Source organism: Lampris incognitus, chromosome 14, assembly GCF_029633865.1.
Source record: "Lampris incognitus isolate fLamInc1 chromosome 14, fLamInc1.hap2, whole genome shotgun sequence".
Lineage (NCBI taxonomy): Eukaryota > Metazoa > Chordata > Actinopteri > Lampriformes > Lampridae > Lampris > Lampris incognitus.
Genome location: NC_079224.1, coordinates 29,250,543 through 29,268,390, shown reverse-complemented (window position 1 = coordinate 29,268,390; position 17,848 = coordinate 29,250,543). Strand labels below are relative to the sequence as shown.

At 42.2% G+C, this 17,848-nt stretch overlaps 1 protein-coding gene across 1 annotated transcript; it reads left to right on the top strand.

Annotated features, from left to right (window-relative positions):
- The first annotated feature begins 2,335 nt into the window (after positions 1-2,335).
- On the top strand, positions 2,336-17,282 carry si:dkeyp-68b7.12 (uncharacterized). The gene is made up of 15 exons (XM_056293853.1): positions 2,336-2,628; positions 3,202-3,304; positions 5,104-5,248; positions 6,561-6,643; positions 7,288-7,395; positions 7,913-8,031; positions 8,384-8,558; positions 10,709-10,806; positions 11,093-11,176; positions 12,068-12,844; positions 13,212-13,408; positions 14,156-14,226; positions 14,311-14,841; positions 15,290-16,646; positions 16,725-17,282. Exons 1-15 carry the CDS (start codon positions 2,541-2,543, stop codon positions 16,980-16,982), a joined length of 4,194 nt encoding a protein of 1,397 aa, XP_056149828.1. The 5' UTR covers positions 2,336-2,540; the 3' UTR covers positions 16,983-17,282.
- Positions 17,283-17,848: the final 566 nt, after the last annotated feature.

The window sequence follows — 17,848 nt, the reverse complement described above, 5'->3', positions numbered from 1 at the left end:
GCACTATTGCACTTTATCGCCTCTTATTTCACCTGTATAAGTCAATCCTTGTGTATATATATATATCTGAAGATTGTTGTGTCGTTAGCCTATTCTATGTTAAGTACATTGCGAGAGCCACGGAACCGGGGTCAAATTCCATGTGTGTGCAAACTTACATGGCTAATAAACGTGATTCTGATTCTGATGTCCTCAATATGAAATCATGATTCACAACCTGATGCCTTCAATGTAATATCATGAATCTTCCGTCATATCATGAACATATCTCGAAAATGTCTTCCAATATAAAATCACGATTCTTCAGTCACGTCAGGAAGACATTTATCACGTTGACACACAGAATACCCAAATGTGCTCCACCTTTTCTCCGGGCCCGCAGTTTCGTCCTTTTCAGTTCCACCTCCATCTGGTCACACTTCTTTTTCAGGGCATCAATGTCTCGTTGACTTTGGCTGATTTCCAAACGTAAAACTGCACAGCTGTCCTCCACACGTCTGTTTATTTCTGCGAGCGCTGCCTTCGCTAAGACCTCCATGATGGCCACCAGCTGGGTCTGAAAGCTGCAATTCTCCATCTTGCTAAAACGCCGATTCTTCAGTGTAAAATTACAATTACTTTCCAACATGCATGGCGTTATGGACAAATTCTGGGTCAAAAGACTGCGTTTGTCACCGTGTAACCACGGGAGATTGGCACTACGTTGTATCCTGTTCGATGGACCGCTGACGTTGGATACCGTAAATTTTGGATTACTGTCGCAACTAAAATATATCATGGCCCGTCTCTGTATCTGGGTCAGATTAATGAGACCCGTACGTATTTTTTGTTGTTGTTGTTTTCAATGAAATTTAGCACCTGTGCAAGATATGTACCCCATCGATTACTATACTCTTAAACCTTTTTAACTTTTGCAGTCACTTTTTTCCATCCAATTATTTGGAGGTTATTACATTACAGTTGCTGCACACTTCAAGAATAAACAGCCTTCTGTTGTCGTTATTGGTCATCATAACTGCAGGCAGCTCGAGTCTGCGGTGTGTAATAACAACGGAGATTTATTGAATAGAGTGAACCGGTTTATATTTCGAGGGCGTGTGTCAGTGACAAAAGGCATTAAGCAACCATAGTTAAGTTTCACATAAAGATGAAGTCGTTTAGATGTAAGTTCCTGTAGTTCAAAACCGTCCTTTTCCCTCGTTCCCAGGCCTTCACACAGATCTACCATTGAACTGGTACAACAGGTAAGGGAAAAGATGTGCTTTACAGATACAGATTGAAGTGATTTCCCTGTTCAATTAACAAATGTTGAGATAATGTGAGCCACATGCAGAGAGCCAGAGAGAGAGAGAGAGAGAAAGCAAGTGAATCAGACTCAGGAAGTCAACAGGGGAAGTTTAGTGGTTTCTTGCGTCACAGTTTCTCTGCTTCTACTTGGGTGCCGGTGCAGAGTGAAGGTAGGAACATTCGTTTTTCAATTTTCCTCTAATCATCCATTTTGATATTTCTATACCGTTTAAAACGCTGCTAAGAAGATTGTACATGGAGCAAGGGCTGATATAGCGGTACAGAGACAGGTGTCAGGGATGGAGCGAGAGGGCAGAGCAGGTTAGTTTGTAATGCGAGATGCAACAAATTTTCCTCTCACAGACTTGGGGACAACGCATAGAGAATGCTTTACTTCCGCTACTGATACGCAGAGAGAAAAGGTTTATGCTGGCCGCAGTCTCCTGACCTTAGCTTTGATTTGAAGTGTAGTTGTGGCTGGTAGAGATGGGGGGGGGGGGGGATCTGCAGTGTGACCAGATTGAAAGGGTTACAGATTGGTGCAATAAATAAGAGAACTATAAACTCATGGGTGTGGCCTGATGTTCGAAAATACAAATGGGTGCATGGGGGGGGGGTGAGTAGAGATGCACATATGCAAGTTAAGGACTCAGGACCATTGGCTGTTTTATTCGATGTGATTGCTGTGTGCTGTGTGTGTGTGTGTGTGTTAGAACTGTGTCTTTATGTCTGCATGCACGAACATGTGTGTGTTCATTTATGTTTGTCGATGTGTGTGTGCTTGTATGTATGTGTCTGCGCAAATTAATCTTTTAGTGTGCATGTGTGTATTGCGTGTGAGCTCCATGGACTTACCTTGCCCTGGGAACAACTGAGATAAACTTGAACCACTTTTGGCATTGCAGGTGATACGACACATGAAAGCATGCCCTAATGCTGCCCCAAACCCTGCTTGAGCAGTACAACTGTTATGCAACTCATCACGCAGAGAAACGACCGTATTTAACAGTATGCACTGAAAGAAAGGAAGAAACAAACAAACAAAAAACAACAGCACAGTCCGATCACTGAAATGTGCTCTGCATCTACCAACTCAGGTTCAGATTAACCAACTCCACCAGTTTGGCAAAACACACATCCACCCACATCATCATACTCAGACACTCACAGAACCCCTAAGCCTACATGTGCCTGGATGTGTGAAGTAGGACTCATCGTGAGATAGGAAAAGGGAGAAGAAGTAAAAGAAGAAGATGAGGAGGGTGCGCAGAAAAGGAGGGAACAAAGAGAAGGTGTTTGGATGTGATTTGCTGGAACATCTGGCAGCCTCCAGTCAAGAGAGTAAGTGAAGGGGTTTCACTTGAAAAATATTTACTCTTTTAAGTATTCTATTCTATTCTATTCTATTCTATCGGTTTTCATCCCTGCAATGGTATTTTCATAGGAAGCATAAAAACCTACATTATAAGCACAACCCATCTTTGTAAAACAGTCATCTATATATTTCATCAGTAAAATAACATCACCTACCTGTAAATAGTTAAAACCTATGAATATTGTTACATGTTAACCAACTTTGTTGGTACTGATTTCCATTCTGAAAAAGAGAGTTATCCAACTGATTAGTGTTTTTAGACTTTTCATGGCAGAAATTATTCTGGCAAATGAAGTGTTGCACTTCTGTATTTTCCTTTTTTGGAACAAAATTCTACCGGTGGATAGAAAGCATGGGATATCTTGGCATCTAGTTTCATGTCTACTCTACTGCATAGCTCTTAAAATGTCAATTTTATGCGTTAGTTTTTCCCTATGACCCCAATATACTGTTATATCCCATATGTGTCTATCTTGCTATTACAAAGTCATCAACAGCCTACTCCCTAGAATCTAGCCTAAACTTGGCATCTTCCACAGTTCCCCAGGTACTACGAAGCTGCTGTGAGTTTGTAGAGGAGCATGGGATTGTGGATGGCATCTACAGGTTGTCAGGGATATCATCCAACATTCAGAAACTGAGGTAAATTTAAATTATTTGTGCATTGTGTGTGTGTGTGTGTGTGTGTGTGTGTGTGTGTGTGTGTGTGTGTGTGTGTGTGTGTGTGTGTGTGTGTGTGTGTGTGTGTGTGTGAAAATACATACATGTGCCAAAGTATGTCCTGGGTTATGTTCCATACCGTTGTATTGGGGTTATACAGAGCCATGCACAAGTATTTGCCTCCTTCCCGATTTCCTCTGATTGCTCACTCTTCTTTGCAGAATTGCATTAAATGCTCATTTAAGGTCCTACCACAGCATCTCGATGGGGTGCAAAAATCATACTGATGACCCCCAAGCCTTTTGGGATAGTGTTCTGTGGACAGACAAGTCAAAAGTGAAACTTTTTGGAAGACATGGGTCCTGTTATTTCTGGCGTAAGGCAAACACAGCATTCCACAATAAGAACATCATACTGGGGCACCCTGGTGGCTCACCTGGTGGAGCGTGTACCACATAAGGCTGAGTCCTTACTGCAGTGGCCTGGGTTCGAATCGGGCCCAGGCCCTTTGCTGCATGTCATCCCCTCTCTCTCCCCTGCCTTTCCTGTCTCTCTCTACTATCACTATCCAGTAAAGGTGGAAAAGGCAAAAAAACAAAAAAAAATCTAAAAAAAGAAAAGAAAAGAACGTCATACCAACAATTAAACAAGGTGGTGATGGGGTGGGGATGCTTTGCTGCCTCAGGGCCTGGAAGACTTGCCATCATTGAAGGAACGATGAATTCTGCTCTCTACCAGAAAACTCTGAAGAAGAATGTCCAGTCATCAGTCCATGATCTGAAGCTGAAGCGTAATTGGGTGATGCAGAAAAACAAGAGTAAGTCCACCTCAGAATGTCTCAAAAGATACAAAATGAAGGTTTTGGAGTGTCCGAGTCAAAATCCTGATCTGAACCCCATGGAGATGCTGTGGCAGCACCTTAAATGAGCAGTTCATGCTCAAAAACCCTCCAATTTCACTCAATTACAGCAATGCTGGAAAGAAGAGTGGGCCAAAATTCCTCCACAGTGATGTGAAAGACTGATCTCCAACAAGAGGAAGTGTTTGGTTGTAGTTCTTACTGCTGAAGGTGGCACAACCAGTTATTAAGTTCAGGGGGCAATTACTTTTCACATGGGTGATTTGGGTGTTGGATAACTTTTTTCCTTCAATAAAGAAAATGATCATTTAAAGACTGCATTTTGTGTTTGATCAGGTTCTCCTTGTCTTATATTAAATTCTGTATAAAGACCTGAAACCATTTAGTGTGTATAATATGCAAAAATAGAGGAAATCAGGATGGGGGCAAATACTTTTTCACGGCACTGTATAGTATATTGTATATTTTGTTACATCTGTATCAACTTTATTTATATTTTCTCCCTGTGCTCACATGAGTTTCCTCCAAGTGCTCTAGATTCCTACCACAGTGGAAAGGCATGCAGATTGGTTTAATTATGGACTCTAAATTGCCCATAGGTGAGAATGTGAGGGAGAATGTGTCTGTATGTGTCCTGTGATGGACTAGTGTCCGATCCAGAATATCCTCCCACCTTGTTTCCAATGCCTACCAAGTTAGGCTCCAACCACTCAAAGGCCCTCAGAAATGGATTACACGGGCAGAGAGAGAGAATGCTGGAATGAATGTATTCTATGTATGTGTTTTGTGTGCATGTGTGATAGTGTATATAAATGTATTTCTCAGTCTGTGGATGCAGAATGATACCCTTTATCATGCCCAAAAGTCTGTGTTTCTTGCGCCAACAAGCATTTATGTGAATGTTCGGTTCATCTCCAACCAGGAGTGAATTTGACAGCGATGCGAGTCCAGATCTCAATAAGGACACCTACCTGCAGGACATCCACTGTGTCAGCTCCCTCTGCAAGGCTTACTTCAGAGAGCTGCCCAACCCGCTGCTAACGTATCAGCTCTATGACAAATTTGCTGTGAGTTGACCTTTCTTTCTATCTATCTATCTATCTATCTATCTATCTATCTATCTATCTATCTATCTATCTATCTATCTATCTATCTATCTATCTATCTATCTATCTATCTATCTATCTATCTATCTATCTATCTATCTATCTATCTATCTATCTATCTATCTATCTATCTATCTATCTATCTATCTATCTATCTATCTATCTATCTATCTATCTATCTATCTATCTATCTATCTATCTATCTATCTATCTATCTATCTATCTATCTATCTATCTATCTATCTATCTATCTATCTATCTATCTATCTATCTATCTATCTATCTATCTATCTATCTGTCTGTCTGTCTGTCTGTCTGTCTGCCTATCTGTCTATCTTACTGCACTTAGTAGTGAGATTCCACAGCCAGAAAGAAAAGAAAGAAAAAGCAGAGGAGTAGAGATTCACAAGTCCCAATGTATGGACTTACTAATTTTACCTCAGTGAAAGAATCAAAAAAGGAGTATTAGTGCTGAAAACGACCAAACGACCACAGCAAAAAACAAAACAAAAACAAAAACAATAAAAATAAAAGATCCCTTTACACAGACATTGTGGTCAGAAACTGAACTAGATGGGGCATCAGGGTAGCGTAGTGGTCTATTTTGTTGCCTAACAACACGGAGATTGCTGGTTCAGATCCCAGTGTTGCGTCTGGCTTGGTCGAGCATCCCTACAGACACAATTGGCCTTTGTCTGTGGGTGGGAAGCCGGATGTGGGTATGTGTCCTGGTCGCTGCCCTGGCGCCTCCTCTGGTCGATCGGGCACCTGTTTGGTGGGGAGGGGGAACAGGGGGGAATAGCGTGATCCTCCCACGCGCTACATTCCTCCTGGCGAAACTCCTCACTGTCAAGTGAAAAGAAGCAGCTGGTGACTTCACATGTATCGGAGGAGGTATGTGGTAGTCTGCAGCCCTCCCCGGATCGGCAGATGGGGTGGAGCAGCGACCAGGATAGCTCAGAAGAACGGGGTAATTGGCTAGATACAATTGGGGAGAAAAAGGGCGAAAATAAAAAAAATAATGAAACTGAAGTAGATGGACAGTGTTGAGGTCCCAGTATCGCATTTTGTCAAGTGGTCCAGAACATTTCTGTAGGGCCTTTGGCCGCATTAAGACAAAGACTGTGATAAAAAAAAAAGAAAGAAAAGAGAACATGGATAATGACCATACAAATAATAAAATCTGCCAAATTAAATCATTATAGAAACACCAATAAGCTGTAACAACATTTCCACTGTAATCCTCACACACGGCTCAACTCTGTTACTGCAGGAGGCTGTGGCTGTCCAGCTGGAGGAGGAGAGACTAGTGAAAATCAGAGATGTGCTGAAGGAACTACCAAATCTCCATTACAGGTACACACCACCACTGCACACTGTGTAGCCATATACCAACACACACGCCACTACGCAACATGTTTGTGTACCAATGCATAGGACGTGATGGCGCAATCACCCCTATCAAACCAGGATGAGCCTGTGCATAGGAAACCTTGGATTTAGGAAATAGGAATGAGTAGAGACATCCACGAGGTTGTCATATGAGTGCCTCCAAACATAAGTGTTGCATTTGTTTGGCCTCCAGTGCCTCCAGAATGCTCCACAATAAATCCTGCCATGATGCCATCTGATCTCCACGCTCCTTGTTTACGCTCCAAATGTTTCCAATTGATAGACAACAGCGCCACCCTGCTCCACAAACACTATCAACAAAGTTACAAAATCTTTTTCAGTTGGCTTTCAGAAAAGTTGGTATCCAAAATTAAATAGATATGCATTAGGATTTAATTAACTGGTGTTATGTTGTCATCGCACTGCCTTTTGTAAATGGGACTATTCTTTTTTAAATGATGCTGTTACTGTGTTGTTAAAATGGACATTACCCCCCACCCCAAAAAAAATGGCCAGTGTCTCATTTCATGAGAGAGAAGAAAAAAAGTCAGACAATTAAACTCTTCACTCTTCGTTGTCAGTTTACCCTCTGCCCTTGTTTCTCTCAGGACTCTTGAGTTCTTGATGTGCCATCTTGTCAGAATGGCTTCACATTCCTCTGAAACCAACATGCATGCCAGGAACCTTGCCATTGTCTGGGCCCCCAATCTACTCAGGTTTGCTTATGCCATAGAGGGATAACAATACTGACATCGGTAACTGATGGAATATATAGACAAGTTGAACTGAAACCTTCCAAAGTGAAATAGAGAATTCTTGATGTTAAAAAGGAGTTTGGTATAAATGATAATTACTATGTTCGTTTATTCATTATTTGTCCTTCATGTAGTCATTTACAAATTTATTAATTTATTAATTAAGTCATTTATTAATGTATCCCTTCTTTCTTTCCTTCTCCTTCTTTTTTTCTCCATCTATCATCTATGATCTATCATTCACCTGTCTATCAACCCTTCATTTCTTCCTGCTCTTTCTTCCTTCCTTCTTTTTTTCTGTCTATGCTGTTGTCATGCTGTTGTCTCTGAGATCTTTGCCATTTGATCATTGAACTGTAACATTGGGATAGGTTCCCTCCTTCCTTATATCCTTTCCATCCTTCCTGCCTTCCCTCTTCCCATCAACTCCAGTGATCTAATGACTATATATATTTATATATTGGTTCTACGTGTGAAGGTCTAAGGACATAGAAGCATCTGGGTTAAATGGTACAGCGGCCTTCATGGAGGTGAGAGTCCAATCCATCGTTGTGGAGTTCATCCTCACACACGTCTCTCAGTTGTTCCCAGGGCAAGGTAGGTCCACGGAGCTCACACACATATATGCATGCACACTAAAAGATTAATTTGCGCAGACACATACATACAAGCACACACACATATACAAACATAAATGAACACACACATATTCGTGCATGCAGACATAGAGACACAGTTCTGACACACACACACACACACACACACACACACACACACACACACACACACAATACCTTAACACACACACACACACACACACACACACACACACACACACACACACACACACACACACACACACACACACACACACACACACACACACACACACACACACACACACACACACACAATACCTAATTAACATCATTCTTGTTTTACTATTCAGGTGCACTTCTTGAGAGGCGTAACTCCTTGCCGTCTCCATCAGCGCTATCCAATCAGGAGAAGATAATTTTTCCAACTATCTCCTCTCAGAGTCCAGGCAACTATGGCAACATTAGCCCGGGCGATGGCCCCATTGCCATGAGGCCATACCATGCTATCATTGAGGGCACTGACAAGTAAGTAAAGTTATCCTCAAAAGAATTGATAAGGCCTATCTGTCTATATCTAATGTATATAGATTTATATCAAAGCCAGACAGTGGATGAGGAGGACACAGAGAGCAAACATGTAGGACCTGAAACATCTATCCATCTATTTATCCACGTATCTGTCTATGAGGTCCTGGGTTCCTGGGTTCAAATCCAGGACAAACGCTTGTCTAGATGCAGCCCAACACCATGCTTGACCTCCTTGCTGTCTCTGAAATGTCCCTGAACTCTTATTTCTCAGAACTCCTCTGAGGTTCTCGTGGCTAATTTATCAGTACCACCTGATTAAAGTTAGGTTTCTGCATTGGCTTTCACTTTAACCTTCACCCTCTGTGGAACAGGCCATAGAGGGTAAAAGTTAATAACCTAACCTCACACCCTCTTACCCTCAGTACAGGTGCTCCTCAGGGCAGTGTTCTCTCCCCCTGGCTCTTCTCACTTTACACCACCCACTGTACATCCATGGACAGTTCTGTGAAAATAATAAAATATGCAGTCAACACAACCATTGTAGGCCTCATCTCCAACAATGATGAACCCAGTACCCCACTGAAGTAGACCAAGCTGTCACTTGGTGCACAAACAATGAACTTCTGCTTAATACAGCCAAAACCCAAGAACTCATTATTGACTTCTGATGCATGCCGTATCCCAAAACACCCATACAAATGAACTGAGACCCCATCACCACCACCGACTCTTTTAAATTGTTTGGAACATACATCAGCAATAATCTGAATTGGAAAATTAACATTGAACACATCGTTGCAAAAGTTCAATAATGACTTTACTTTCTCAGGCAGCTTAAAAAATACCGGCTCAAACATCAACTTCTCATTCTGTTTTACTCAGCCATTAGTGAGTCCATCATAAGGTGTATGAATTTAAATACTGGGATCAACTGTTCAAAGTAACGGGGAGTGCAGAAGAGAGTTGAAGAAGAGAGTGCAGGCAGGGTGGAGTGGGTGGAGAAGAGTGTCAGGAGTGATTTGCGACACAAGTGTACCATCAAGAATTAAAGGGAAGGTTTACAAGATGGTAGTGAGACTATCTATGTTGGATGGTTTGGACACAGTAGCACTGACGAAAAGACAGGAGGCGGAGTTGGAGGTGGCAGAGTTGAAAATGTTAAGGTTTTCATTGGGAGTGATGAAGAAGGACATGAACCAGTATATAAAAGGGACGGCTCAGGTTGGACGGTTTGGAGACAAAGCAGTAGAGGCAACATTGAGATGATTTGGACATGTGTGGAGGAGAGATGCTGGGTATATTGGGAGAAGGATGCTGAATATGGAGCTGCCAGGGAAGAGGAAAAGAGGAAGGCCAAAGAGAAGATTTATGGATGTGGTGAGGGAGAACATGCAGGTAGGTGGCTGGCATGACAGAGGAAAATGCAGAGGACAGGAAGAGATGGAAACAAATGATCTGCTGTGGCAACCCCTAATGGGAGCAGCCAAAAGTAGTGGTGGTAGTAGTAGTAGTGGAAGAAGTAGTAGTAGTAGTATTGAGTCCATCATAACATCTTCTGTTATAGTATGGTACGGTGACACGAACAGTCAAACATGGAAAAACTGCAGTAGACCGTCAACAAAGCATCCAAAATCATAAGCAACCCACTCCCCTCAGATGAATCTCTACATACTCACCAGACTGTAAAGTGAGCAAAGAAGAGCATCTCCGACCCCTCACATCCTGCTCATCACCTCTTCTAGCTCCTTCCCTCAGGGAGGCGCTACAGGGTTACTGTCCACTAAGACTAAACACTTCACAAACAGTTTTTCCCCCTAGCTATCAGGACTCTGAATTCCTCCCTATAGTCCCCTCCTCACACACCACTGGCATGCGTAGTACCTTTCACCTAATTGTTGTGCGTAATATGTTTGTTTCTGCTATTGTGTGACTGTATTGTTTGTAATAATATATGGAGTGTCTGCTGTTGTCCATGGATGTATTGTGCTGCATAGTTTAACATGCTGTACCAAAAACAAATTCCACCAGCCTTGGTCGTGTGGCTAATAAACAATCTATATCTACTGTATATCTTTAATTTAACAGCATAATGGATAGGGACATCATGTCCTGCATATTGATAAATGTTGCGTTGTTATTCTCCTCAGGAGGAAAGGGTCTCTCAAGGGCAGGAAGTGGATGTCCATCTTCAACATCGGAGGTCGATTCCATGACACAAGACGGAGGAACAAGAACTCAACCAAAGGTTTTTGATTTACATATGTAAACCTATCAACATACCACGACAAACACTGCCCTTCATATCCAGCATACTATGTGAGCGTTTAGATCGTGTGTATGTGGCTGTGTATTTGCTTATGCATAAGTTATGGCTAGGATGATAACAAAGGGAAGATATATAACCAAATCTTTAGATGAAAAAAATATAATGAACTTTATCTTCACAGCTTGGCCAGAAAGCATTTCTGACACTGGGATGTTCAGGGAGTTGTGTTTTAAACTCATATGGCCACACCTCTCTATTTATTTAGGTGTCGACCCGAAAAAAGAAAGGACCCCTCTAAGACCAGCCAAGAGCATGGACTCCCTAAGCACCCCTTCCTGCCCAAATGAAGGTGTGTTTATTCATTCCCCTGATTTTCTACGTCTGTGATTACCATCTAAATAAAGCAGTTAGTAGAAATGAGGAAGCTAACATTAAAAAAAAATTCCATTTCCATTTTGCACTGCAAAAGTGAAATAAGTGCTTTAGATATTATTGTGTTTAAGTAAAAGATGGTTTACAACAATTTTAATGCAAAATGATGTGAATATTACAGGTGGAAGCAAAATATCCAGCAGACCTATATCAGATAGCATCTACAAATTGTTTTTATTATATGTTTCTATATATATGTTATAAACTGTGTTGTACCAGATTCAAATCAGCATCAGGTTGGTTGTCAAAACTAAAACTGTAAAATGCTTTGTGTGGCACCAAGTAACTATTTTTTTTTTTTGCTTTAACACATTACATTTATTTTGGTCACATAGTTTGACGGTTATGGCAGAATGACAGTTACCTTTCAGATCAGTTCCTTTGGAGTGTTTTTTTTTTGCTGTGCAATTAGTCTGCCACTGGACACCCCCCCCCAATGAAATATAGGGATCGCTTTAAATACAAACATAAATTAATATACATATAGCATATAGATGTGCAATTTTTCTTTTGTCAGTGAACATAGCTCTTCTACTGCACTAGTCTTTTGAGCTATGATTTGTAAATAAATGCACAGATCTTGTAGCTACGTTAAGAAAAAAAAGCCCTTCGGTTGTCTTTGAAACAGTGACATGAAAGACATCACCAAAATCAAAAAAGTTACCTGGTGCCACATTAAAATAAAGAGAATTATTTGCAAACACTGTATGACCCAGGTCTGACAACAGATCATTGTTTTTTTCACTCATAATTTTACACAATTAAAATGCCAGTTTGACCCAGTTCTCACCAGTCTATCATCTTTCAGCGTCCAGACATCCTGCCCAGCGCCCACCATCATCTCACATGTCTCTCTCCCCTGCTCCCAGCTCCCAAGCTGGCACAGAGGTTGGGGCCCCCGTTGGCGCTATAAGAGGCAGCGGGTACGCTGTGACCTACCGCCGGGGCACGGGGGTAGTAGGCGGGGGAGGGGGGACCCAGGGCTCATACAACCCCCTTGACCCTGATGGAGCAGGAACCGTGGCAAACGAGGGCCAGCCTCAGCAGTCCCGATCCCCAGCACACTCTGCGAAATTGGGCTGGCGGTCAGCCATGCACATCTCAAAGCCTCACTCAGTCACAGTGCCCCTGCATATCACCTCCAACTTGGCACTGGGGGTTCTGCAAGGCGGAGGGGCAGACAAGGTCATCCACTGCGGTAGGGATAAGGATGGAGGAGAGAGGAGGGAAGAAAAGGAGAGAGGAGAGAGGGTGAAGCAGAAGAAAGGAGGGGAAACAAAGGGGGAGGAGGAAGGAGGAAAGATCACTGCACCAGAGCAGGTCAAAGAGGAGACGAAAGAAAGACAGGACGTGAGGGGAGAGGAGGCGAGCATAGCAATAGATGGTGAGGGTGCTGAGGAGGAGGCTGAGGTGGTGAAGGAGGAAAAGAAGGAGGAAGAGGCAGCAAGAGTGGACCATTTGCCAGAGCCAACGGAGGCAGCAGGAGGTCAAGGCGAGGATGGGGAGCAAGGTGCTAACATCATGGACTCCGACATAGAGGACAACAATAATGGAAGTCCTGGAGACAATGATTATGAATACATGGGTAATATGATTATAACAATTATCATGCCTGTCACACATTTATTCTAAATGCAATTAGTATCATTGATTGGATAATCCATTATAAGCTGAAACAAAACTACAATAACTTTTATAACCCTAACCCTACCCTCATCACTTCCTTATATTTTTCTGCCAAGCTCTTCTCATTTATGCATACCATAAAATATATACAAGAACAACAGAGAACTATATCCCTCATTCTTGGTCAGGGCACCAAAGTGTGACCAACATTAGTTGTTGGTAATATCTGTGACCTAGGAAATAGCACATATTCTGTTGTCTCATACATAATGTAAAGTAGGGAGGAATGACTGCATTTCTGAGAGAAGTCCTCCTTTCCTTCACAGAAATGAAAAGTGTTGCTCCAATTTCACCAACTGTTCCCCCCATGTCAGAGACAAACGTGTGTGGCATGGACAGTGTGCTGAAAGTGTCTGATATCCTTAATTCCACCGACATGGATGTAGATGATTATGAGCTGTCGGGATATGTGCAGGATAATTTTGAATTCCTGGACCATATGGACAGCAACATCTCCAGCCAGGTGTGTGTTTGTGTGTCTGTGTATAATTTAAAAAAACGGTGGCAAGTATTTATTTATTTACAAATTGCAAATCAGTCTTTTAAAGCTACAATAATAAGGATTTACATGGAAAGAAGAAAAATTCCACACTTGCTTATAGGGGACGACAGCTAATCTAAGACCATCCAGATCATGAACTCTTTTGTGCTTTACATCTTCAACATGACATCCAAAAGCAGATATGGCAGACCAAGCTTCTAAGACATTAACCAACAGATACAAGATCAAAAGTTAAAACCCAGCTTAACCTATAGTATTTACTTGTTTGACAATAGAAATAGCACTGATGTCTCATTTTTATTTGATTACCATGGTGTCCATATGTGTCAGTAATGGAAGAAAAACAATCATCTACTCAATTTTAGCTTTAACAATTCCTGGAAAAGAGGGTAGCAGAGTTTGGGTATATATATATATATATATTTTTTTTTAATGCAGTGAGTCCCAAAAAGCTGTGATTATTTGAAAGTCGGTCTAATGTTTTTTCCTGATTGAGGTGATTCACCACTCATCTTACCTTATAAAACCAAATTGATTTGTCCAGTTCTAGTAGGTGACAAGCAGAGACTTGTCTCTAGTGGTCCACATATTTTAAAACTAGAACTTGGAAATTAATTGCAAATTGAATTTGACTCAGTGGTTGCTATATTTGCATCTACACTCTTTCTGTCTATCTCCTCTCTCTCCCATCCCCCCTTTTCCCCTCAGAAAAATGAATTCTCAGTGGAAGCTCCTTGTCACTTTGACTATGAAGAAATGGAGGCACAGAGGCCATTCCAGTTTCCAAAAGACCCCACAGAGCTTCGACCTCAACCAAGTCCACGGAAATCCCTGCAGCCAGGCTGTGAAATGGATATACGGAGACACACACAATTAAACCCACATGAGCCACTCACCTCCGACACAGTCGGACGAAATGTCAAGTCTCTTAGTCTCCCTCATATGACCCTGCCCTTCCTCCCAGCCCAGTTTTCCTCTGAAGAGGATCTTGTGGATGATGATAATGATGATGATGATGATGATGATGATGATGATGATAGTGATGCTAGTGATTACAGTAGCGACGAAGATGGGGACATGTTTTTTAGAAGTATTCCTTCCAATTATAAATTCCACAACCTGACCTGGCCTTGTCACACCACTGAAGGAGATGCCTCCTCTCCATTTCCACAGTCACCAGAACATTTTGACTGCCTGGTCATTGATACACTTCCTGTTGACCAGTCACAGAGTCCTGAGCTTTCTGCATGTGTTCAATCACCAATAAAAAATCAGGAGCAGGGAGAAGCAAGAGATGGAGGGAGATTAGAGGAGAAGGAACAAGGGAAGGAAGAGGAGGAATATAAAGATAACCAGGGAGAAGACCAAGTGCAAACAAATACACAAACCCAAAGGTAACATTGATTGATTGATTGACTGATTGATTGATAAAAACTAATAAAAAGCATTGTATTCGCAGGCCTTATATAGAGACTGTTATATAAAAATCTGATTTACCCAAGTTTAACTCAAATCTCTCATAATGATCTGACCAGGAAAATTTTGCAGTAACTGAAATAATTGTTTAGCCATAAAGTTCACTTTATAGCGCATCCAATTAAACTTGACAAAATTCATTTTCAACTTCTCCCGAATCACGTCATTACCGAAGTAAACGTTATACAAGTAAATATAAACCAGAGAACTATTCAATCCAAACTTGTCTTTGTCGATCCATAACAATGCACATCGTCTTATAAAAGAAAAGTAAACCAATCGCCTAAAAAAAACATCTATCAGGATAATATGTTCTTTAAGCACATCATAATGTCCAAATTGTCTGTATCTGTTGTCCATCTGCAGAACAGTGACAGGAGTTATCTGCCCTGAAGTTGATGCCAGCGTCATCAATGAGGAAGTTGCAGCACCAATTGCTGAGGGTAACAGTGGAATAGATGCAGGGGCAGCCATCGAGCTCGAAAAGGAAAAAGAAGGAATCAACAGTAACATGGAATGTTCAGGGGGTCACTTTAGTTGTGACACTGTGGAGGAAACTGGCTCCCTTGTCACCATCATGCCGCCATCCTCTCCTATGCTTACCCATGACGCACAGAGATGGACTGTGGACATGCTTGTCGAAGTTTCCAGAAACGTCTCTGGAAGCTCGATAGAAATGCCTAAAACCTCTATCAGGATGGACAGGGAAGGAAACAGGGATGATGGAGGAGAGAGTGAGGAGCGTGAGGAAGAAGAGGACAGAATTGAAGAGGGGGCAGAGGGAGGAGAAGTCAGTCTTGAGACAGAGAAAGAGGTGGAGGGTTTGGTTGAGGAGAAAAAAGAACACAATGATGCCAAACAAGAAGAACACGGGGAGGGAAGCAGTGAAATAATCATCTATGAACCATGTGAGGAGAAAGACGAGGAGTTGGTGATGGAGGAGGAGGAAGATGGTGATACAGGGTCGGATGAAGCATTTTTTGAGATGAACTGTAAATTCTGGGAGGAGTTAAATGACATTGTCTGTGATGTTATAGAGAATGCAGAAAGTGAGATTGCTGAGGGGAGCAATATGCAAGGGGATGTTGGATGTTGCATAAATGATGCATTCAAAAAAGAAAAATCACAGAGTGAAGAGTCAGAGGTGGAGGATGTCCCTAGTCAAGAGACTGAAGTTTCCGAAGAAAGGTCAAAAAAGTTAGAGGAAGGAGGGTTCACAAAGACTGAGGCCGAGACTGAGGTGCTGGAAAAATCTTTGACAGAAGACAAGTACAGCCAGGAGATGCAACAAGATTTAGAGAAGAAAGAGGCCACCTTACTGAAAGGAAGTGAATTAAACGACAGAAAAGAAGAAGTAGATTTAGAAATCCAAGAGAGGCATGCCTCTGAAGACGAGAAGACAACGACAGTATGTCAAGACAACAAGAGAGTTAAGGCACAACACCAAAAACTGACAAGCATAGACGACAGTGGGAAAAAAACAGAAGATGTCAAGTCTGGAGACAAAAACTCGAGGCAGGGTGACAGCGAACAAGTATTAGAGACAGGGGTGGGGAGAAAGCTGGTTATCTCCAAACAAGCACTCTCCAAAGTATACCAAGTTAAATCTGTGCCAGTTGTGCCCCCTAAACCCCAGCATTGCAGACTGACAGCACTAGGCCTTCGGCAACAGCAGCAAAGACAAAGGGGAGATGTAGACAGAGAGAGGGAAAACTTGATGAAAGTGGCAAAGAAGGATACGGATAAAATAAAAGACACAAAGGGGAAAACACAAGAGGACAATGTCTGCGTGGAAGAACAGAGGGCACACGGAGGAGAGGAGGAGGAGGATGGAGCAAAGAAGGAGAGGCAGACCTTCAGGCGAGTGGAGAGGGAGAGAAGGAAGGAGTGGGATGAAGGTGGGACGAGGGACTCAGCCAGACACAATCCCCTCAGCATGTGTTTCGATGAGGCTGTTGCCATAGCAACCATGAAGCGAGGGAGGGAGAAGGAGAGTGGTGAGAGGGAGAGACAGAGAGACTGGGGGACGAAGGACAGTGAAGTGGGCAATCGAAAATGAACAGTCCTCTGTTTGAATGATGAATTTAAAGGATAATTCTGTTTTTTGTTTTTTTTCTACAACTTGGGTGTTTATTTTCATAGTTTTTGCCATCAAACATTTTGGTTATGCGATATCATTGTACTTTCCAGCTTTGTTGTCGAGATTTTGGATATGGCAGCACCATTGATCACAGCTATACCACGTTGTCTGGGTAAATGAATACAAACATCAGACATGTTTATACAAGTCACATTTTGCCTTGATCATCTAAACCACATGTGTGGGGTGAAAAATGAAAGGGAAGATTAAAAGTTATTACCCAGAATGTCCAATTTTATCTTTGTTTGATTGGATTGCTGAGCTACTTCCTGGTTCAACCTGCAGGAATGATCATCTTATTTACCATCGGTAACTGCAACCTACTAAAAGACTCACTGGCCGATCGCCAGGGGGTCGGCCTGGCCAGCCCAATTCAGAAGTCATAGACGATGGGAAATCATTAACAAAATTTATCTGAGGCTCTAGTTTGTTCGGTTTTTTTGGCCGGACTGGCCAGCGGGGCCAGCCCTACTAGCGCGAATGTCCCTGACTGACTGAGTGATCATAGTTGGAGTGACTGGTTGATCGGTTCGACATGTTTGGGCCACTTGATCAAGTGACCAAAGACGTTACTGAAGTTACACCGTTGGTCGGCCGAGCGCCGAGAGGCATGAGGAGAGAGTGTACAGTTGAAGCACCCAAATAACAATCACACTGACAAATTGGTAAATTCAAAAAAGGATTGCGTGGTTTTTGCGGCTGCTAAACCTGCACACAAAAAAGACAAAAAGAAACCGTGTAATCCTCAAAGCAACCGCAAACGGTGAAATGCACCCCAACTGTGC

Excerpts from the sequence above, each read along its gene's own strand:
- si:dkeyp-68b7.12 (XM_056293853.1), top strand. The coding sequence starts at position 2,541 with ATGAGGAGGGTGCGCAGAAAAGGAGGGAACAAAGAGAAGGTGTTTGGA. Across the intron at positions 8,032-8,383 it reads TCAGTTGTTCCCAGGGCAAG|GTGCACTTCTTGAGAGGCGT; the intron begins GTAGGTCCACGG and ends TTTACTATTCAG. Across the intron at positions 10,807-11,092 it reads GAACAAGAACTCAACCAAAG|GTGTCGACCCGAAAAAAGAA; the intron begins GTTTTTGATTTA and ends CTATTTATTTAG.